This window comes from Catharus ustulatus, chromosome 2 (genome assembly GCF_009819885.2).
Source record: "Catharus ustulatus isolate bCatUst1 chromosome 2, bCatUst1.pri.v2, whole genome shotgun sequence".
Classification (NCBI taxonomy): domain Eukaryota; kingdom Metazoa; phylum Chordata; class Aves; order Passeriformes; family Turdidae; genus Catharus; species Catharus ustulatus.
The window spans coordinates 100,360,944-100,383,705 of record NC_046222.1 but is presented as its reverse complement, the minus strand read 5'-3'; the positions used below and the strand labels follow the sequence as shown (position 1 = coordinate 100,383,705).

The 22,762-nt window shown below is 37.7% G+C and overlaps 1 protein-coding gene across 4 annotated transcripts in view; it reads left to right on the top strand.

Annotated features, from left to right (window-relative positions):
* The window catches only part of MYO16 (myosin XVI), a 374,829-nt gene that overhangs the window by 337,090 nt on the left and 14,977 nt on the right, over window positions 1–22,762 (top strand). For all 4 annotated transcript variants that reach the window (XM_033052141.2, XM_033052140.1, XM_033052142.1 and 1 more), the window contains exons 33-34: window positions 13,105–13,263; window positions 16,394–16,485. In XM_033052141.2, coding sequence (XP_032908032.1) covers window positions 13,105–13,263; window positions 16,394–16,485 — 251 coding nt within the window. The remainder of the gene's footprint in view (window positions 1–13,104; window positions 13,264–16,393; window positions 16,486–22,762) is intronic.

Below are 22,762 nucleotides of genomic sequence, written 5' to 3'. Positions count from 1 at the left end.
CAACAGGAAAGGCATGGAAACATTGGATTGTTAACAATTTATTGTTATCAATACTGTTATTGTTTGTCCAGTATCCTTGACATCCATTCACTACGTGAATGCTTTCTTCATGACTTCTTAAGTGGTGTATTTTCAATATGTGAAGCAGGTAGCTTCACTCATCAGTGTCTTATTCCACATTCTCCAGTTTAAGTATTGAAAGTCACAGGAAGATAGTTACAACTGGCAAATAATAAAGATATTTAGATGTACCTTGGAGCAAAAGCTTGCCAAATACCCTCCATTGAGATTGACTCAAACTCGAAGAACAACAAACTGTAATGCATATGTATGAAAAGTACTGTTCTGTCAAAGGCAGGTATTCCTTTGATAGCTAATAAATAATTTTCCTTATCATCAGTTAGAGCAAGCTATTGTGCAGCTAACATCTTAACAGTAGATTGCAAATTAAATCCCTACTTATGTTTCTGTGATGAAATCCCAGGTCTTTACCCTCTAAGTTTCTCAGCTTTTTACTTAAGCAGCTTAATAAGATAGCAATCATATCTCCATCTCCTTCCTATTTGTACAATGAAATGGATATACTTTCTTTTTGGTAAAAGCTAACAACTTACAAATCATGAGTAATACAAAAAGCTGTGTTTTCAACTTCTATCTTTTACCTGTAAATGTTGGAGAAATGATTGTATAAGGTATCAAACTTCTACATCTTTAAAGTAAAATTCTCAAATAATTAAAACTTTAGTCAAGCTTCAGTACATTTCTCAGAAAGAGATTAATATCTTTTTACATAATTGCCTTAAATAATAGGGAGTGAGGGTGACTTTCTGTGACTAATTTTCAGATCAGATCTCTAAATGCAGGAGAGTCATCAACCTCTGATAGAATATGTGGAGTTGGAAGGGACCTATCAGGATCATCAAGTCCAATTCCAGGCCCTGTGCAAGAATCACACCATGTGCCTGAGACTGTTGTCCAAATACTCAAAGTGAAAACAGGCTTGGTGCTGTGACCACATCCCTGGGGAGCTTGTTCTAGTGCCTAAACACCCTGGGTGAGAAACCTTTTCCTGATTCATAATCCCCTCCCTTGCCCAGCTATGATGCTGTCCCTGATGCCCCCAGGACAGGGTTGGCCCTCCTGGCTGCCAGGGCTCTGCTGGCTCATGTTCAACTTGCCACTGACTGACCGGGACCCCCAGGTCCCTTTCTGCGGCCCTGCTTTCCTGTCTCTCATTCCCCAGTCTGTCTGCATGTCCAGAGTTTCTCCATCCCAGTGCAGAATGCAGCACTGGTTTAGCTTCATAGAATTGTTGATTGACCATCTATCTCTCTGCAGGGCCTCTCTGCCCTCAAGGGAGTCAACAGCTCTTCCCAGTTTAGCATCATTGGCAAACTTTCACTTTAACTACACTCTATTTCCAACTCCAATCTGAATCTCTTGCTGTAGGTGTAGAAAAGTGGGAGGAAGCACGGCTAGTAAGAGTTCAATGCAACTCATTACAAAAAAAGCCCTTTCTTGGCTAGCCACAGATGCCCATACAGAAAATCACACAGTAGACAGAACATCTGGCAATAGAGTTGCCATTCAGCCCATGCTGGGTGATTTTTCTGAGGAAATAATTGTAGTTTCTATTATTGCAGCAGAAAAAGGTTAGAATAGTCTAGAGAAAGTACACTCATTCTTATTTTCAGAATACCTATGAACCGTACAACCTGAAAGATACCACCTTAATCTGCAATCTTTTCCTGATCTATAAGTCTGCCATTATCTGGATAATGTATCACAGAAAAGATCTGTTGTTTCTGGATAAACACAATGTACCAAGAATAATTTTCCATTTCAGAATGTCTGAAAAGTCTGAAAACTATATATTTTAAATTTTTAAAACAGTATATTTTACTGCTGAAGACTGTTCTGTGTTTCTGACTTTTTTTTCACTAAAGCATTTCAATTTCTGGTTGCTCTGCTGTTACAGCCTAAAACCATATAATATAGAATTTGCTTTGGTTATCTGTTCCAACAAATAGACTTTGTGTGTGATTACCATAAATTATTTTAACACAAAGATTATTAGAAGAACAAATCAAGTCTAATTTTCAGGGTATTGTAATAAAAATTCATATTTTTTGCATTTTAAATTCTTGTATTGAAAATAAAATCACATCTTTATCACTCCTCCTTACATTTCCAAGAGCTGTATCAATGAAATAGAGGTTGAAGGAGACTATGCAGCCCCAGGATCACAGGAAAATATCATTGCACTTTTTATTTCCATTGACCATGCACTGTAACCATCTCTGGCTACTGGAAAGGGATCCTAGAGTAGGCAGCACCTTGGTCTGACACACTGCAGGCTCTCTCATATTCCTACCAAGTCACTGCTGAAGAAGAGGAGCACTGAGGAAAAGTAATTGCACTGACTTTTCTGTTCCTTTTATATGGTCCATTTCTGACAACTGCAGGCATTTCTTTTAAATTAATGACTCTGTTTGCATCCTTTCCCTTGAGCTGGATTTACTTTGTGTCCCCTTTATCCTGTCTAATACTTGAGTACAATAACTACACCGTACTGGTTTAGCTTAGTGCATTTCAAACTCGAAGTTTTACATAATAACCCACTTTTAATTGTGACTTGGATCATTCAGGTAGACATTTACAGGATTCTTATTTTCATAGCAATGTCTTTTCTTCAGCATCTGATGTGGCATCATGGTTCCAAATTCAGTAATGGTTCAGAAAGCTGTCTCTTTACTAAGGGTGATATTTTTACTAATGTATGTTATGTTTACTAAGGGCTTCTTTAAATAGTAAGAATTTTATTTGTAATTCACAATGCAAAATCACAAATGACTTTGTTTAGGAACCACCACATCAGTTATTGTAAACCAATTGTGAGAAATTACCCATATCTAAGAGAAAGAAATTGATACGTTGTACACTTATGTTCCTGATACCAAAGAAGAATATGGGTATTTGGCAGAAAATGTCATGTCACTTCATTTTACAGGAATTCTGGCATTTGAAACATAATGAAGAATGAAATATGGACACACATTTTAGTGAAGATCACTAATTAAATTCTCAGCTTGAGTGAGAAATCTCCTCAGACATTTTTAACTTCTTTACATCCATTCTCATCATTAAATTATCTTTTTTGAAGAACCTCAGTAGACAACCATAATTCCATTTCACAGAAAATGTCAAGATTGTGACATTTATATTTGTTTTACGCTGAAATGAAAATCAAGCATTCTAAAATTCTGTGCCGAAGTAAATATTCTTTCATGTCCAGGCTTTCAAAAATGCTTGTTAAGTACTGAAATTGTCTGCCTCAAATACAATGAAATGCTTCTTACTGAAAATGTTAGCAGCTAAATGTGCTGACCTTTTTTTGGACCTAGATAAGTTCAAAAGTAGCCATTTCAACATTGGTCAGGTTGGCATTAAGGGGTATGACTGTCTTATAAACAAGCCAAGCTACTTGTCAAGTCCTTGGCTCAGGTATCCAAGAGCTGTGCAAACTCCAGCCCGTCAGTGATGACCTCACTCAGCTCATCATGAAACTCTGAAACTCTGTAGACTTGGATATGTGGATTATGTTCCAGTTCCAGCATCAGAATTTTATGGGGCTGGATGGAGAAGCAAGAGAAGACAATTTAAAAGAGACTTAATCTTAAATGTGAAGGTACCCTGATCCTCATGCTCTCTCCACACTGCTACACTCTGCTATGAGAGAGTAGTCAAGTGCTTAGAAGTGGAGTACTGGAGGTAGGAGCAGCATTTAAAGCAGTTAGGGACATCTGCCTTCTTCCTGGTATCACTAGTGAATGAGAAAATACAGAAGCCTTCAAGTTCTGTGCTCTTTTGTCTTGAGCTTTCATTCTCTTTTAAAATGAAAGGCATGAAAATTAATTTTATCCTTTGTGTGGTGAAAATTTTAAAACAAAAAAAATATATTAAATTAGGCCTGAAGTTTTACATTTCATTATTTCTCTTAGCTCTTTCCTTAGGGTGTGGTTGCAGAACAATCCTGACATACTAGTAGCATTTAGTGACAGTTTTTAGACACTGATTATCTGCATTTGTGCACAGTTTATGGATGTTTATCACACTGCATTTGTGATAGCCATATGTTCTTGCTTTGAGGTTAATGACAGTGTCATTGACCATCACTCTATCCTCTCAAAATGAACTTAAAGACAAACTAAACAGATACCTAAATTAATTTTTTTGTCTTAGAAGCTCACTTGGAAAGCAAAATCTGAATGTTTTCTGAGAAATTTTCCAGAACAGCTGTCTGTATTTGCTGGGAAATATTACAGTACAGGTGAACCAAAAAGATTCTTTGGTTTGCTCCTCAGGATCAAACAATTCATCTGCTCAATGCAGTCACTTGTGCCAAGACTTCTGCATTGCAATCACTGCCAGAGCTGTGATTCTGTATGAGATATCCTGAAAAGGATTAGAAGCATTCTGGGAGAAGTAAACAGAACTCATGTGATGGTTCTGGAAGTAGCAAATCCCTATCTGCTTGTTTGTTTGTTTGTTTGTGGTTTTGTTTGTTTATATTTACAATATTTGAAACTGTGTTTGAGGGGGAGGAAGGTTGAGACAGTGTCTTGTCACACAGTTTGTTTCAACAGCAACTAAAGCCCAGCAGTAAAGTCTGTTCTGTGTCTGAGATACCACACAGAAAGTAAACAGACTTAAAAGTCTGCCTTCTAGAAGAATTGTATCCACACAAACTTGGAGAAAACAGTTTAAAAAAGGGAAGCTGTGTCTCTCACCAAATTCCCTCCTCCTTTTCCAGCATACCAGCAGGTTTTTAAACACACAAATACAAAAAGCAGACTCTTTGGTCAGCCAATCAACACATCTAGCAGTAAATAATACTATTAACAGAGTAAAATCAACTACTTCTTTTCCATATTAGACTTTAAAATGTGGGGAATGTGGAGACATGGAGGGAATAAATGTTTCTTCTAAGGCAGGATATTGTCCCAAGCAGTGCTCCCCTCTTTGCTGCCCTGTGTGGTTTGTTTGCTATGGACCTCAGAAAGGCCTGTAGAGATCAATTCCCAGAGAAGATGGGATGAATGAAATCCCCAGTCTCTGAATCACACAACTGACTGGAGTCTAGCTCATTTGCTGCACTGAACAGGTGTTCCAAGTTCTTGCTCAGATACTATCAGGCAGGAGAGATGGCAGCCTGTCCAGATATTCTTCATCCTTTACCACTGTTTGAGAAGGCTGTTTTGTCCACCACAGAATGGTATTCTTAGTGTCATGTTGGGAAAAATCTAATTCAAACAATCCAGAGTCCTCCAGACAGGGAAAAAAGGCATTTATGTTCTCCCTCACCAACTCTGAGAGTTTACCTGTTCCAGGGATGTCTCTAACATTGCTTCTAGGAAAGAGGGAAAGGTTTGTAGCTTATAATGATTGACACTGAAATAAATGTAAAATGGGAGCACTGTCTTTCTACCAGCACAAATCAATCAGAGAAGAAAGCAGAAGAAACCATTTTGTTCTAGGTGTCTACTTTTCAGAGCTGTGATTTACAAAATTAAAATTGAATTGATGGCTATTAAGGGCTGAACCAGACCTAGGAGTTACTACAGCTACTTCTGCAACCTTCTTCTTCCTACCAGCCTCATCCTCTGAAATTTGGCTGATTGGTATCACAGTAACACAAAATTCTTCAGAGGAAGGAGAATGAGTTTTGTCGTTTGATATTCTTCACAGCCTGTGTCTCCTCTCTTTGCTTTCCAGTGTTCACACAAAGCTTCCACAAATGCAGCTTCCCAGACAAAATAAGCAGCCTATTTCTGCATGTACCTGCTCCATCAAAGAGTGTGGCTTCTGGAGTAGCTTGTAACACCATCTGATAGCTCTACTTACACAGCTCTGAGAGAAGGGATGCTGGAAGTGACAGTACAAATTCATTGCTACCATCCTAGGAGCATCACTGGTGGGGGGAGAATCCTAGACAATTGCTGCTGTAAGTGTAGGCTTTGTGAGGTGAAATAACCCAATGAATAAATATTGCCTCTGATGGCAGTGGCAGCCAGCAGCACAGCTAAAAGGGTGAGACAGGCAGCACATGCTAATAGGCTGGGGGAATCCTGTCCTGACAGTTTTCAGCCTGCTCCATTTCTTTCAGCAAATAAGAAGCAGCTGTTTGCCTCCAGCTCTCAGCAGACAAAGTAAACAGTCATGTTACTGAGGGTCACGGTGTGACTTGGTATGAGTAAACTGAATTACTCTGAGGCAATGTGCATTTATCCAGCAAAAGGACACCCAAGACAACCTGTGCTGAGGGTAGCTAGCAAATGCCACAGACAGAGAATGTCTCAACAGTAAGTCAAACAGGAAACACCAAATGTAATTGAGAAGGTACAACAAAACACAGGGGTAAACATTTGAGCCAAAATAAAATTGCCTGTTCTTATTTAAACTTCCTCTCCCTTTCCTGTTTCAAAATATATCTGCAAATTTTCTGAAATCAACGTATTTTATTTTTTTCCATCACTTCACAACATCCACTTGTCATTGCAAATGCAAAAAAATATCCAGGATCTGCCATTAGGATTCAGTGTATTCCTGACTGTGAGAGCACAGGTCAAAAACCCCTTTGTCTGCAATGTCTTGACTTTCAGATACTGGTTGGTAGGGTCCATCAGTTCTCTCTTATTAACATGTTTGATGACAAGATGTTTGATTTGAAATTTATATTTTGCTGAATACCAGCTGTAGGTTTTAAGGAAATTGAGCTACTTAGCTTTTATGTCCCATGATAGAATGGGTACAAAAAAGCTTCTCCTCCTGTACTACATTAATTTATCTGCCAGAATTTGTGTTTTCCTGTTTTCATAATTGCTGATACAGAATTTATAACTGTGGATCTTGGTACCTAAAACTGTCTATTGATCATTAGTTACAGAAAGTCGTGTTTTCCATGAATGAAGAAATAATGTTTGATTTTATACTGAGATGGTTTCAGCTTTAGGACTGAGATCCGTCCTGCCTAGCTTGTGACACTGAACTTCCTCAGCTGGAAATGCATCCCTAGCTCTCTGTTTAATTAAGGAAAAGAAATGTGTGCTTTGAAAGAATGGTCATGTCAAATCATACTGAGAGGAATGCATGACTTCCATTTATACCAGAGCAGAACTAGGGAGAATCTGCTTTCACTGACACGATGAAACTTTCGAATGTGGCTTCAGCAGAAACTGTGCAATAGGTCAGTGCTCCACCAGCCCCATATGATTTTCAGGTAGTTTTTCTTCTATAGTTTTTCTTTCTTTTTTTTTTTTTTTTCTGAGATGGATTAATTTTGACTACTGATTTTTGGTTGTGGTAGCTAGAGGTGACAAAGTGAAGGGCTGTATCTGTTTCACTGAATGAGCCAATGCCAGGGAATGTCCCTGGAATGGCAGCTCACTGCTGTGCTCAGTGGAAGTGCAGAGCAATCCCCAGCGCAGTTTGGGACCTGGCAGGCTTCCACACAGTTCTGCACATGGTTCAGGAGAAGACATAGCCCAGGGACTATTCCCAGCAGATGATTTGGATTCCTCTCTGCTGTGGAGGGCAAGGAAAGTGTAGTAGTACTGATAGGGGTCTCTTACCATTTGGCTCAGGGGCAGAGAACAGTTGTGATCACATTGGAATAATCAGGATAGACAAAGCAAGAGTACTTACACTGTGTGATGAGTCCCTGGTGCTTTGGCAGCACTGCACAAAGCATCCAAGGTAAGCATGAATGGGATCCAAAACCTGCTGAAGGCAATGGAGCCTTCTGTTGTTATTAATGAGTTTTCAGTTAGACTATAAATGAGCACTAAATGTTAAAAGGAGAAGTGTTTGAAAAAGAACATATGGGGATATATGTATCCATATACATTGTGGATGTACCTACATTTAAAGAAAGGAGAGAAAAACAAGGATTTTGACAGAAAAGTAAAATACAACCTATATGGTGAGTTACTGCTGGGCCTTTAATAACATACTGGCTTTTCATATCTTGCTATACAAAAAGTCTATGATGATTCCACCTAAATGGTGATATTAGTCATCAATTTATATTTTGTCTTTAGACTTTATAAAATAGGCTCAGTACACGATTTCCTTAGAAAACTAATAGTCTCTCAAAATGTTTTAGTTTTGTACTTTAATCTGTCATATGAATAGAGCTAATACTGGCTCGTTTTCTAATTTGGTGATAAAGTATTAGTTCAGCCTAAATACTACTTATGAAATAACTATGATGCTAAGGATCATACATTTTATGTTTGAGGGCAAAAAAAGAGTTTTATAATAGGATTTTTGGAAGTCATAGCTCAATTAAAAGAGTTTAAGTCAACCTTTTCACAAAAAAAGTTCAGCATGTAGACTTTCAGTATATTGGGTTTTTTTTAAAAAAGTGAGATAGTGACTTAAAAATGAGGGGGGAAGCAAATACATTAATTTTCATCATTGCCATACTCTGAATTTTTTTTTTACAAAATAAGTGCAATTCTGTCCATCCTGTGCCTTATGGCTTTATCTTGAGTTTTAAACTCAGTGTCTTCCAAGAACACTAATAATGAGCAACTGTGGATTTCATGAGCTGCCTCTTTTGCATGCTGTTCCTCTTGCATTTTTCAAGGAATGCTGATGTAATTAATTGTGGATTTGTTGGAATACGAAGCTTGCTTGTAAGGAAATAACTGTTACACTTTGATTTGCGTCCTCTGATTAAAAGCACCGTGCATGTGATTGCTCCCAGCTAGCACCTATGCCACAGCTGAGGGACAAATGATGCCCTCAATCCAAACATGCCTACATCCTTTTAGTCCATACATCCTCATTAACTGCAAGATTAGTCAGAGTAGGACGTTACTGAGTCAGACACATCTTTTTGGCAAAGTCAGTTTATGTAATAGAAATATTAATCCAAATACTGTTCACTTTTTCAGACTCTAGACTTTCACTTAAAGCTTGTATTCCTCTTATAATCATGAACTTCCACCATGCTCCTACAGCTGATACCTCTCTGTAGCCAGTCTCTTGCAAATATGCATGGATGACTCTTTGAATAACATTTATTACCAGCTGAAAACTGTTAAAGATGTCATTACAAAAAATATTGAAATGTGACAAATAATCCATCCATCTATTGAGAGCAGCAGAGTATAAGTCTGAAGAAAAAGCTAAGATTCATCATGTTGGCTAAGATGTTCAAATGTAGGAACTATAAGAGGTTTTTTCCCTGTCTCCTAAAATATTTCTGATAGTTTCAGAAAGTTGATAAGGAATAGGAGAGCACTCTCATACTTTCTATCTGCAAGATTTGATGGCAACAGGAGCACGTTGACATTAATGTGGAGAAAAGTCCAAACTTCTGTGTTAGATGACTAAGACAACATGAGGGGAAAGTGGATTTCAGACCAATACTTGACAGATAAAATAGGAATCAGTAGGAATTTTAAATAGAAATATTATTATAAAATATCAGGAGACACCTTTGTTATGCTCAGGGATATTTTGTATAGTATGGAGGCAGGACAAAGAGGGATACCCTGGCACAGATGATAAAGTCAGGACCTTCTGGTATGTTTAATGATAAATCAAATGCAAAGTGCTGCAGCTCGAAAAGTATTACCTTTTACAATGACACAGGGATCAGGCTGTCCGGGAAGCAGCCCTGGGAAAAGGGTGCTGGGGGCCCTGGGAGCTGGACAGGAGCTGGCAGTGAGCCTTGCTAGCAGAGACAGCCAAAAGCATCCAGGGCTGCGTCAGTCATTCCTCCACCCAGCACTCACTGTTACCCCTAATCTGGGTACTGTTTGTGCCTTCCAATGCAGAAAGATGCTGATAACCTGGAGCAAGTTTACTCCAGGAATCACAGAATTGTTAGGGTTGGAATTGACCTTTGGAGATCACCTAGTCCAAACCCCTGCCAAAGCAATGTGCCCAGAAATGTGCCCGAGTGGGTTCTGAATATCACCAGAGGAGAGTCCACGAGCTACCTGGGGCAGCCTGTTCAGTGCTCTGCCACCCCCAATGTAAAGAAGTTCTTCCTCAGAAGGTGGAAGGTGAAATTTCTTGTGTTTTAGTTTATAAATATTGCTCCTTGTCCTGTCACTGAGCACCACCAAAAGGAGCCTGGCACCATCCTCTTGGCACCCATCTTTGAGATATTTATATGTATTGATGAGCTCCCTTCTCAGTCTTTCTCTCCTCCAGACTAAACAGGCCTGGCTCTTGCAGTCTCTCCTCATAACAGACATGCTCCAAGCCCTTCATCATCCTTGTGACCCTCCTCTGGACCCTCTGCAGTAGCTTCTCTGTCTGGTATTGAGGAATGTCCCAAACTGGACACAGAACATGCTCAGGGCTGGAGCATGGTCCTGTGAGCAGAGGCTGGGGCAGGGGGAGCTTGTCCAGTGCGGTGCAGAGCTGCTTTCAGGGGCTGAAATTTGCTGGTATAAGCAAACATGTGCAGTTCAACTTGTTCTACAGACTCACATGAATCTGCTCCAATGAGGAACTGAAGATGCCTATATATAGGAAATTAGTTCAAGTACCTTTACATAATCCAGATTATTTTGAAATAAAATATAGGGTTCTTTCCCACCCCCAAGATCAGCTAAATAAAGCACTATGAAATATATTTTTTCTATAGAGTTTTCCATTCAGAAACTAAAGAGGTGCATTTCTTACAATAATTGAATACAGTAAATAGGATAACAAATTTCTCTCTAGATAGCTGTCCCCAAAAATATGTTGCATATATTCCACTACTTATTTCTGCCAATTTAGTATGATGTTCTAGCTTAATAGTAGCTATCCACAATTCTTTGTAGTATTTCGTTCTATGGATATAAAGAAGAAAAGGTTGTCTTTTTTTTTTTTTTCCAAGAGCCCTTCATGATTGCCTTGAAAAAATATCAGTGTACCTATGAAACAAAAGGCTTCTGCAAGAAGCAATGCAAGAAAAATTCTTTCTACTTGTTCATTCTCAAATGAATTACACATGTCAGGCCAATCAATAAATCTTTCAAATATCAAGAAAAATAAGGATCCCAGACACTTCCCCAAGAAGCTTTATGTGAAAAGGGGCACAATAATTATGTAGGTGGATTATGATCTATAGGCAAGTGCACTGACTATTAACATCTAAAAGTGACATTTCCTTTTCAGACAAATTTAAAATGAGCTGCAAAGATACATTTTGCAGTCAACTTGCTTGTACAAAAGCTAAGTCAGGCGTGCTCTTATAATTGTACCGTATGCATTTTCCATCTCAGACTTTCCATCTCAGTCTCTCCCAAGTCAGATATTGTGGGTAGAGCTGGCCTAATTTTTTCAATACAAAGCACATTTGCCTAAAGATCCATTTTATGAAACAGTGTCACTGAAACAATCCAATCAGATCTGGCAAGATATAATGATCAGGGAACGAGGGCAAGGGAGGAAGAGACAAAAATCAAATATGGAAATGTTTTATGTGCATTTGAACATGAACTTTTGGACTTCTCAAGACAGATTTTTTTAGACAAGGAAATATTAAGAACAATTAATTGTTAGACAACTAAAAGCTAAACAAAAATAGGAAAGAGCTTTTCAATTAAAAGAAATATTTTGAGGTAACCAGAATGGATTTATAGTTATCATTTCATTAATTAAGTTTTTAAAGTTGGTGCTTTCCAAATCAGATAGATTTGTTTTTAGTTCAGGCATAAAAATGAAAAAAATGATGGAACAGTCAATATTAGGCTGGAAAATCTTCAATTTAAGTATCTATTACCCAGTTAAAAAAAAATACTTTTCCTTCCCCTTGAAAAATGTTCATGTGCTTGAGATTTATAAGAATATATCAAATCTTTGGGAAAGCTGAGATGTTATTGGAAGTATGGATGAATGCTGTAATGTTGGTTTTAATAGCTAGTCTTTTGACCTCCACTGGTTCTTGCTGTCATTATGACAACCAAAATCAAGGAAAAACTCTTTCAGAGCTGTCATAGAAGGAAAATTTTAATTTTAGAGTGTTACAGGAGGACCTCTGCACCAGGGTCAGCTATAATACCTCAACCCTGCAGCTAAGGCCAGGCCTCAGAGAGAGTGGAAAGAGTTAGGAAGACTGAAATGGAGAAAGCACCAAATTCAGTTTTGTCTTCTATAAATCAAACCTGACTACCCCGAGGAAAGAATATACATATGCATACAACACACAGCAAAAAAAACCCCAAAAAATGCAAAACTAAAACTAACACATACCAAAAAAAAAAAAAAAAAAAAAAAAAAAAAACACCACAAAAAGCACAGAAAAGATCCTCAGCCCTGTCACACTGGAGTGGAGTGGGGATAGCCCAGGTGTTGCTACTATTCCATCCATCTTCCAGCTCTGAAGGTGTCCCTGACCCCTGAACTCCAGTGGGGAGCACCACTAGGGCACAGCCCATGACTGGAGCCCTGTTTCTTGTGGAGCACTGGGCTGAGAAGCCAGGCAAGCTCAGAGGCAGCTGCAGGCACTTGGCTGGGAGCTGCTCTGCTTTGCCTGGATGTGCAATCAGTCCGAGGGGGAGGAAGATAAGGGCTTTGAACAAACGCGTGTGCATTGCAAAAAGCTTTGGAACTCCTACAGGATCAGACCTCCTCTTGATGTCTTGAAGAAATTGAACTAAAAGGCTCTGACATGAAAAGCTGGCACTTTATAGAAAATGACAGCTGATGGCTGGAGAGCCCCGAGGCTGGTAAACAAGGAGGATCTGCTGGGAGGAATATTGCTACTATGGTTTAATCTCAAAAACCAGTTTGTTTCTTGTGGTAGGTGGTAAAAGAAAAGGAGATCACATTATATCTGTTGCTATTAACATTTAGGGCAACGATGAAAGGCATTGCAGTGATGACAGTGAAGTAGATTCCAAAAAAACAGACCTGCAAAAATCACTGATTTAAACCTTTCACATTTATCACTGGACCTGTGAATTTTGTGATTAATTTGATCAATTTAATAAAATAACTTTGTCTCTCTGTGTTAGTTTAATTTTCATCTATTTACATGCAAAAGCCACTAGTTAAAAGGAAGCTGACAATCATTTTTTCTGTTTCTGTCAGGTGCTGAAACTAATCTGAACTTGAGGAGCAGGGAAGATCCAAATACATCAGATCCTGGATCAGAAACGCAGGATAAAAATGCAAATAACCATGGAACTCAGTCATCTAATCCATTGTCCAGTTCTGTGACTGCTGAAAATGGAAATTCAGTATCAAATGGTAAGTAGTTTTTAATCTCAAACTCCTCTAACGTAAAATTGCTGAAGTGTTTCCTTGAATGAGCTCTATAAAATATAGTCAGGCTGGAGTCTTCTGAGTTGTGAAATATCTGTTTCTGGAACTGGCTTAACTTTGTGTGTGTGAACTGATAAGCCCCTCTCCAATAAAAGCTGAATGTGAAGAAAGTAAAACAGCCTCTGTTGAGGAATTTGTATTGACTTCAGCTCCATAAGCAGCCTAAGGTATGGAGGACTGAGATTTGAGATTGTGATCCTATAATCAATACAAATGGGACAGAAAATAGAAAATCAGTATGTCCCTTTGCTGTAGATGCCTTACTAGTGAATGAAATATTGTTTATCATTGCAGTACAAAATGGTACAAGAACAGTGAACGGAATATTTTTCAAGATTATAGAAGCATTAATCCTAAGGAAATCACTCCAAGTTCAGATTTTAGTAGAAGCTATTTTTTCATTTTGTATAATGAATATAATTGCTCCCATTTTTTTACTTTATTGTTGATAGGAGGAGTAGCACCTTTCTACAGCTTTCTACAGCTCTGTGCTATTAAACAGTGAAAGCACACTTCACCACAAAGCTTCCACACTTAGCAGAGTTCTTAGTCTGAAAAAAAGAGCTTTTCGCCAAATACACAAAGTAATTAGAAAGCCTGAAATAACCTTTTCATTGCAGTGCTGAAAGTTGTGGTCCTACATCACCCAAAACAGTGCCACATATAATTGCAGCAATAATGTATAGCAAATCTAATTTTGGAAAAAAAAAAAAAAAAAAAGAAAAAAGCCAAATTCAACTTACCTTTGGTAGCTTGAGAATAGCTGCAGGAAAGCCCAATCCAGATGGTGTACTTTGTACTCCACACTGAACCCCTGATTAACTCAGGTTCTTGTAATTTCACCTCTGGTCCAGCTAAACAGATGCTTCCAGCCTTGGACTGAATTAAACAAGGTCTTACTCAATGCACAGCTGTGGTATCCTAATATTAACTTAGGTGCACATAAAAGAGGTGCGCGCTCTTAGTACGTAATCAGCTTCTCCATTTGTCTTTCCAAACTGTACCAAGCCTCTGCTTGCCATGTCTGTGACAATGTGCTGTTGCTGTACACGGAAACTTTACCTATTTGATAAGGCCAATTATCAAAGTGCTTTTTACAGAAATAAACAGAAAATCATTGATAACCTGATTCTTAGCTCAAGGCTGTCCTGCGCAGTCGATCCTAAAGTGTATTAACATAGTACAAAATCAATATATTTTTTAGAACTTGCTTCTTGGCCTAGGAATGTAGTTTTATTCATTTTTGGTGGTCTAGAATTATTATATTCTACCTTTTATTTGAATTAAATGAATAGCACCTGCTTTTAGAAAGAACTTTGCATTAAAATTTCAATAATTATTTATTAGTTTATTTGAGATGTATCTAAACTGAATACATGTAAATAAATTATTAGTTCAGGAAATTATTTGATAAAAGGGGATTGTTTTGCATTCACAAAACTTGGGATTGTTTTAGAGGGAAATTTATTTCAAGTACTTCATTCAACCAAAATCATGTGATCATCCAAAAGGAGAATTTTTAGTTGAGTACAGAGAATTTAATGTAGGTAAGAAAGCAATACTGGTAACTGACATATAATTTACAAGACTAGCAGTACACTAGAGACCTTGTATATCACACCTTTCCCCTGTACACACCTAAAATATCATTTCCCAGCTTCAAAAAGTGATAATCTCACCTCAAAACAACGCATAGTTCCAATTACTGAGAAAACAGCATCAGATTCCCTTTGCAGCAAGCAGTAAAGAACTGAAATGCTGGACTCACTCAGATTTGATCTGCTTCCTGAGCTTCAAACAAGGGATTTGCCTTCTTCACTGTCTGTGTGTTCAGAGAAAGTCCAAATAATGTAAAAAATTATCCATATTTATGAATACTTTACATGAGCTTTATTCAGAAGAACAAAGAAAATTTAAAATTTTGAATTTACTGTCCTTAGTTACAAAGTTGTGGGAAAGCACTGTTATAAGGGGGAAATTAAAAGGAGGCTAGAGGGGTTTTAAGGGGTTTTAATTCTCATTTTCCTGCTCTGATTTTGATTGGTAATAAATAAATTCAGTTCATTTCCCCACTGAGTCTGTTTTTCCTATCACAGTAACTGGTGAGTGATCTCTCCTGTCCTTATCTCGACCTTTTGTTATATTTTCTCCCCTCTGTCCAGCTGAGGAGGGGAGGGATGGAGCTGTTTGGGTGGGCACCATGAGCACAGCACTATGTGGGCTGCTATGGGAAAAAAGATCTCCAGCTTTGCTAGACCCAATACTCAGACCTACCATGGTGTCTGTGATTCTGGTGAGGTGCATAAATATCGTGGACTCCCTGTGTTTCTGCTTCTGCCTTTGCTTCCCCTCATCCCAACTTTCAGATCCTCTTAGTGCTTTGTGAATGGTATTCCCACACTGCTGCAGAAGTGATGGGGAAGCACAAGCAATGAGCCTCACTACAGGATCACTTTGCAGAGGTGTTTGTTTCTCTTGACTACAGAAGGAGACTACCTGGCTGTTTTACACTGGATCACTGGTTTCTACACAGCTAAATTTCTGACAGCTAATTCCCACACTGAGAGTGCAGGATAATTATAAGGCTTGTAAAAAACATGTTTTATACTGAGGGGAGGAAGTTTTGAATCATGGACCTAATATTGACTTCCTGTGTGATACAGATATTAATTTGAGAGGAGAATGCTGCAGGCATGGTTTTTGTTCCCTTTGCATTGCTTCTGTCATGAAAACAAGCCAGGGGAAGAGGAGCCAGGGATTTCTGCATTGCAGGAGGAATCCCTGGCCAGTGTATTGGTAAAGTGTTATTTGCACACTCTTTAGTTAAAATTGCTCCTTCTTGTCAAGCAGCATGCATACCTATGATTCTATCCCTACATGGTAAAAAAGAATTGTTCTGTTTCAGTAAGCATGAAAATAGCAAATATTCAGGAATTGTGTGATTTGGGGTTTTTTGTTTCTTTTTTAGTAAAACTGATCAAGGTCTTTTGAATCTTATTTTGAAATCAACCAGTGCATAAATCTCAGATTATATATTAGTATTCTTCTGCTTTAGGATTACCAGAGGAAAATGAATATTCCAGACTGTCGGCCAGCACTACAGCAGGCTCATCGATTCAAAGGCATAGGGAGAGCCACACTACTCAGGTAAGTATTTCAGTGATGGCCTGCTAGAACCACTAAACGAGAAAAAGACTGTAGTAGGCAGTCTCTTGATTGTAGAAGGCTGTCTCTTGATTCAAATTTGGGTATTAGCATTGAAAAATGCAGACTTCTTTAACAGGTTTGTATTGAGCTAAAGGCAATAATGAAGTTACTACCAACATTTTTATTTTTTTTTCCTGGGAGAATAGTCATCCTGAAAGATTCATACAGTGAGTTCAAAGTTCATGAAATATACTGTTGTAAGGAGGCTACTTCCAGGCATGAAATATGTCTTTTAACCCTGATATGTTATCTCTCTCAAGACACTGATTCATTCATACCAGAAATACTTGCATGAAACTTGTAGAATTAAATGCTTAATTGTATCATACTTTTTTACAAAATCAATGAAGACTTTAAAAATGGTCTTTACCATTTTTGCACAAATACCAGTAAGCAATACAATCAAAATATCTATCACTTAAAACAGCAGTAGGTACTAAGGGAATGTGAAGCTTGCATTGGTTGTCTTAACATTTTTAATGAGTTAAAGTAATTTAAAAATTGCAACATAGAATTAATTTTGATGTGCCTTAAATGATCAAAAAGGGATAAACGATTTCATAATATATTTTCTTAATTCTTTCTTCAACATCTTGTATCTGATGTGAACTACTACACTTTCTAAGTAGCCAATTTTGGCATGAGGGTGTTCAAAAATTTTATTATTATATTACTTCGCTTAAAAGGCATTAGTGTATTCTCCTGTTGGTATTATACCTTCAGTGCACTTTTCTAAAAGGGTAGACCCAAGTCATTTTATTTATTTGAGATGATTGTAAGAAGTTTGCAGTAAAGCTAAATATTGTCCAAAGTTGGAGCTAAGAGGACTTTTCTCAACTGAAACCTCTCATTAACATGTTTTACAATTTCCAAACTATTTTACCAGAAGGTAAGAGAAGGGCTTTATCACATGAGAAGCTACTTGTTGTCTGTGGGGGGCAGCTGACATTTCATAACAACAAAACACTGGCCCTAGCCAAATTAAACCAATGTTTGGCATTTGACTCCAGCAGGAGCAAGATTCAACCTTCGACATCATACTCAGTGTTAACATAACTTTGAAAAATAATATGTTTCAACTGGATAAATATGTGAGCAAACTAGTACAAAAGCCTTCACTTTTTATTTTTCTGTCTTACTGTCAGAGGCCTGTAACTGCAGTGCCTATTCTGAGCTGAAAAATTGTGCTAAGACAGCACTCAGCACTACACTTATGCCCTGAGTAAGGCCAGCCTGAGCTTACTGGAACACAGTGGGAACATATCCATCCTGCCCACCACACCTCACCGTACCTCCCAGACTCTCACAAAGGGACTTTGACCCTATTGTGGAAAAAGTACTTGCAGTTCCACTGTCTCCAGATGAGTATCCTGGATAAGGATGTTTTCAGTTGTCTCTGTTGCATTTTTATTACTTATTAAGTATGAGAGTGGCCAAAGAGACCTTTCTAGCAAATGAAAAGTCCAGGTCCCCGACACCGCCCCAGTTACAAACATCACACCTGTGTGTGAGAAGCTTTTGTCCTGAAGCACCTCACACTTCTGATGCTAATAAGCTTACCTGGGTTGAGAAGGTCATGTATTTTAATTTCTACATCAGTACAGTACAAAGAGTTAAATTGATTGGATTTAGGGGAGCCACTGTCCTCTTCTTCATTTCTTTGCAAATGAAAAAACCGTTTAAATGTTTGGGGGTTTTTTTAGAAGCAAGTTGTTAACTATTTGCAAACTTGTGGTTTTTGTTTTTCCAAAAGTACTTGCCAAAACCTGAACACAGTTTCATTTGAGTATTTTGAAATGTCACTTTTCAGTAAATTTTCAGATGTCTTGCCAAAGTGTTCCACAAATTTTTAAAATAAATTACATGCAATGCACTGAGAATTACATACAGGGACAAACCTTAAATGCAAGCTCAATAAGAACTGTGACAAGTTGAGAGAAGAAACCTGTAGTTCTGTGACTTTTGATACAATTCCTTTGATGAATAGACATCTTCCAAAATGGCGTTGCCAAAAGAAAAAGGGAAAAATCTTCTTCCCATTAAAAAAAAAAAATAAATCTATGCTCACAGGGATGAGAATTCTTACTGTGAAAAGCATTCCTCACCATTACCAAAGCATGACATATATTTGAAAATGATTGGGTTTAATTACTGTTGACATTTCTTACCATGCTGCAAGTGACTCTAACAGCGTACAAGCTGATTGTAAAAGTCTTTGCCAGGCTCCACTGTAGTAACCCTATCACTTAAAATATTTCTTGCACAGCTGTATGAAGTGGGACATATTTTTCACAGGTTCATGAAGATACTGATTGACTAATTGCTCTAAACAGAAAAATGTACGTCCTTGGATGTCTTGGCAGACACTGTCACTTCAGCTAAAGGAAACTGGTTCACTAGCTTTCAGAGGCTTCCAGCATTTATGGGTTTTTTAATATCTCCCTGCTAGTTCCTTACTGAAGTGACAGGAAGGGTTAGTTCATTTCATTTTTGTCACAGGATCTCAAGGCTCATATGCATTCCATTAAGTTTAGACATTGTGGCTGCAGTACCGTTGTGTTGTCACATCAGGTGCTAATTACCTGCATCACTGCCTGACATGTCCTGCACAAATCTACACATTCCAGAGATAATTCTTCATGTCAGTATCTGTCTACATGCAGCATATGGATCAATCTTTCAACAAACCTTTTTGAAAGTAGTTACCAAGCATAAAACATCATCTGGATGATCATCCTAAAATGAAGTCTGCCGAAAAGAAAATAGAAAAAGGTTCACTGTTGGCCATAAATGGTAATTTTCTAGAACGGTGGTTACATAAAGCAATTTTTATTGCATGAAAAAGGACACAAACTGGAAAATTCAAATACTAACAAAATATTTCTAATTTTAAAGTTATGGAATAAAATTCTGCTTTATTCTGTGAGAAAACATGGAAGAGTATTGAAGTTAAATTTTTGTCTCCTCAGGAATGAAAGAATATGTGTCAAAAGAAATAAGAGTCTTGCATGTCAAAAGAACAGCAAACTATGAGGTTTTTAAACTACTACCTTTTTCTTCATATTGTTTTGTGGCTTTACTGCTACAGATTTCCAAGTATTTTTATCATTAGGTTGCAAAATATCACATAAAAACAAAAAGAACCTAACATCTGCTATAGCACTGTAACTTCCTTCTCTCTGAAGGAGAAAATCGAACCATGAATTTGGGGGGTGAAACCAGTTATTAAAAAGTTTCATATGTTTTAGCTTGTTCAGACAGTAGGTGTTCCAGAAACTATTAGCTAGCAGAGCCACACATTTTCTCTTCCTCAACCCAGCACACTAGGTTTCCTGTGTTTTGTGCTTTCCTTGTAAACCAAAACATTCTAGTCAAGGAAATATTCAAAATTGTAAACCAAAAATCTACAGTATAGTAGATACAGTACAGTATTGCAAGTAGCAATACCCGAATCTACCCTTACAAGAAAACTTTACTTTTAGCAGCTATGCCTCTAACTCAACTTGTACAGGAAGTGTTTTGGTAGCCTCTTGCTCCCCAAACAGCAGAAAACTAGGAATCTTCCTTTTTCAAGCTTGATTTTAAATTAAAGATTTAAAATTATTTAAATAAGTATTGTTTCAAATTGTTTCAGTGTTTTATCTAAACAGTTTATCAATTCCAAATGTGTCTGGATCTGTAGTCTCAAATTCTTATGCCATAATTTCCTTCCACAGGCAAAAACCTTACCAAAATGAAAGAGATGTTTCTTCTGGTCATTTTTGCATTAACTTGCTTAGGTAGGAAATTCTGATATGACAAAGAATGATTTCTATTCAGTCACACTCTAGGAAGGGATCCCAAAGCAAACTGGCTACTCCACAAATGTTGAAATTGCTTAGCAGTGTCTAATACCCAAAACCTCCTCTAAAATAAAAAAAAAAAGCTGTATAAAATATTCCTCCTGTCCTCTTTGTCTTTTACACGAAGTATTTCTCAGTTCCTTAACCAGTCAAAGGGGCTCTGTCCAGACTGTTTTTAGTGATTCCTCTGTTCTCAACAGCTGCTAGGAGTGTCTGTGTTTAAAAGAGCATAAAGACCATTAAAATACAACAATTATTTGAAATGTCAGCAACAGCAGCAAGATAAAATAGTCAATAAAAGCAAGCCTCTATACTTGTACCTCACACAAAAGCTAAGTGGCCCTGTCTTTTTTTCCACAGATCTGGGACTATGACATTTTTTGGGGTTTGGGTTTGGGCTTTTATTTAAATGATATTCTAAAGTTGTTATTACCATTCACTATGAAGTGGGAAGTGGTGTGAGAGAGATATAGTGGAATCAAGAAAAGCTGGCCAGCTAAAAGATTTCTTTTTTTCCTTATGTGGGCAGCAAGAAGCAACATGGTCTATCTGTAAGAGGGTGAGATGGACAACCTGAAGATAATGAACAGATGAGAGCTGAGGGACAGATTAAAGATTAGAATGATAGTAAGTATGAGTGGGGGGTAAACCAGGCACAGATAATGAATGATTCTAAGAAGTAAGTCTGGAAAAAGAATAAAATAACTGAGAGAGAAGATAAATAATTAAATGGAATAAGGGATTTGGAAATAAAAAAGGTAGAAGATGCAGAGAGAAGGAATCAACACAAAGAAGTGATGAAAGAGAAAGCTAAAAGGCAGATAAGAACAGAAAAGACAGAACCAAGAACAGAGCAGAGGGTGATACAGTAAAAAGAGAGGGACTAAGGAGGAATAAAGTAAAAAGTCTGCATGATGTTCATCTTCATGCACATATCAATGTGATCTTTTATGTACAATAAAAAATAACTGTAATGATTGCCTACATTTACAGGATTGCATTCGGTGCAAGTTAGGTCTGAACTATAGACTCCTGCCAATTCAGTTGTCCTAGAAGAGAGAGAGAAAATTTTCCATTGATAGATGCAGAGCCTATGTCCAGTTTAGCTTTGAATGGCTGAATATTTGCTTATTTGCAATCAGATGGTGTCATGTGCATTCAATCTTATGGAAATGCTCCCAGAACAAGACACAAATAACAAGCAGACTGCCATCCCAGTAGGTTAAGTAATATCAGACATATGACATAACCTGGTGTAGGATTTTTGTTACCCACTTCTGAAATACGTTTTATCTCCCACGTGTTCAAAGAGGTGATAGAAAAAATCACGGTAATTTTTTCACATATGGTTATATTAGAAAATCTTCAGTCTTATCTCTTCTATTTTTTTTTGAACCCCATGGTGCAGATTGGCAGATTGCAGTAATATAGGAGCCAACATCTGACAATGTTAAATTGGAAATGTCTTTTCATATTCGTGAAGTATGTATTTATTGTTTCATTACAGCTTAAGCCATAGATCTTATTTCATGAAATCCCATTGCTTTCAGCAGTCTCTTCCCTCAGAAACAGCTGCATATTCATTATGGTTTCAAGGGTCTTCTTTGTTCCTACTTGATTTAATATTTGTTGCCAATCACTTCTTTTGCTAAATGTTCAAAAGTTTAAAAAAATTAATAGTCAAGAATGTGTTGCAATGTGTTGCTATCCCCCACCCTTTGTTACAGTTCTAAACACTGGTCTCTAACATTTATTATTGTTGTCTGTCATGTTTGCCTTTTAGCTGTAAGTAATCTTTGATCATCTTTGAACCAAAAATGGCAAACAGGTCTGGTGTAATAAAAAAAACCAACTAACTCCTTTGTAAACATATAACATCCAAGAGAAGACGTAAAATGTACTTATCATTGAGGTGAATCAGTATACCCCCCTGCACTGTTTTGTTTATTGCTTGGACATTAACACAAAGAATACTCTTTGTAATGTCACATACAGCAACAAAAATCAGGCCCTACAACACATTGTGGCTTTAATTTTAGAATACTTACTGTCAAAAGCATATGCCTTATAGAATAAATGGTATGAGGCAATGCATAGTGTAAGTTCATCAGTAAATACAAATATCTTGTGTTTATGTTGAAGGGCTCTTGGAGGGCTGATGCTCTCTTCTAAGCAGGTATATCCCAAATATGACTGCTGTGACCTCCACAGGTGAAAGCACAGACCCTCCTCCTTGAACCAGTAGATGCCACAGCAGTTCCCTACACATTCCAGGCCCCTTTTCTGTCTGCAGTGCTTCATCCTCACTGCATTTACCCCTGGTAAATGAAATTGTAGAAGAGAAGGGAACCTCCTGAGTATCCCCATGCCCTCCC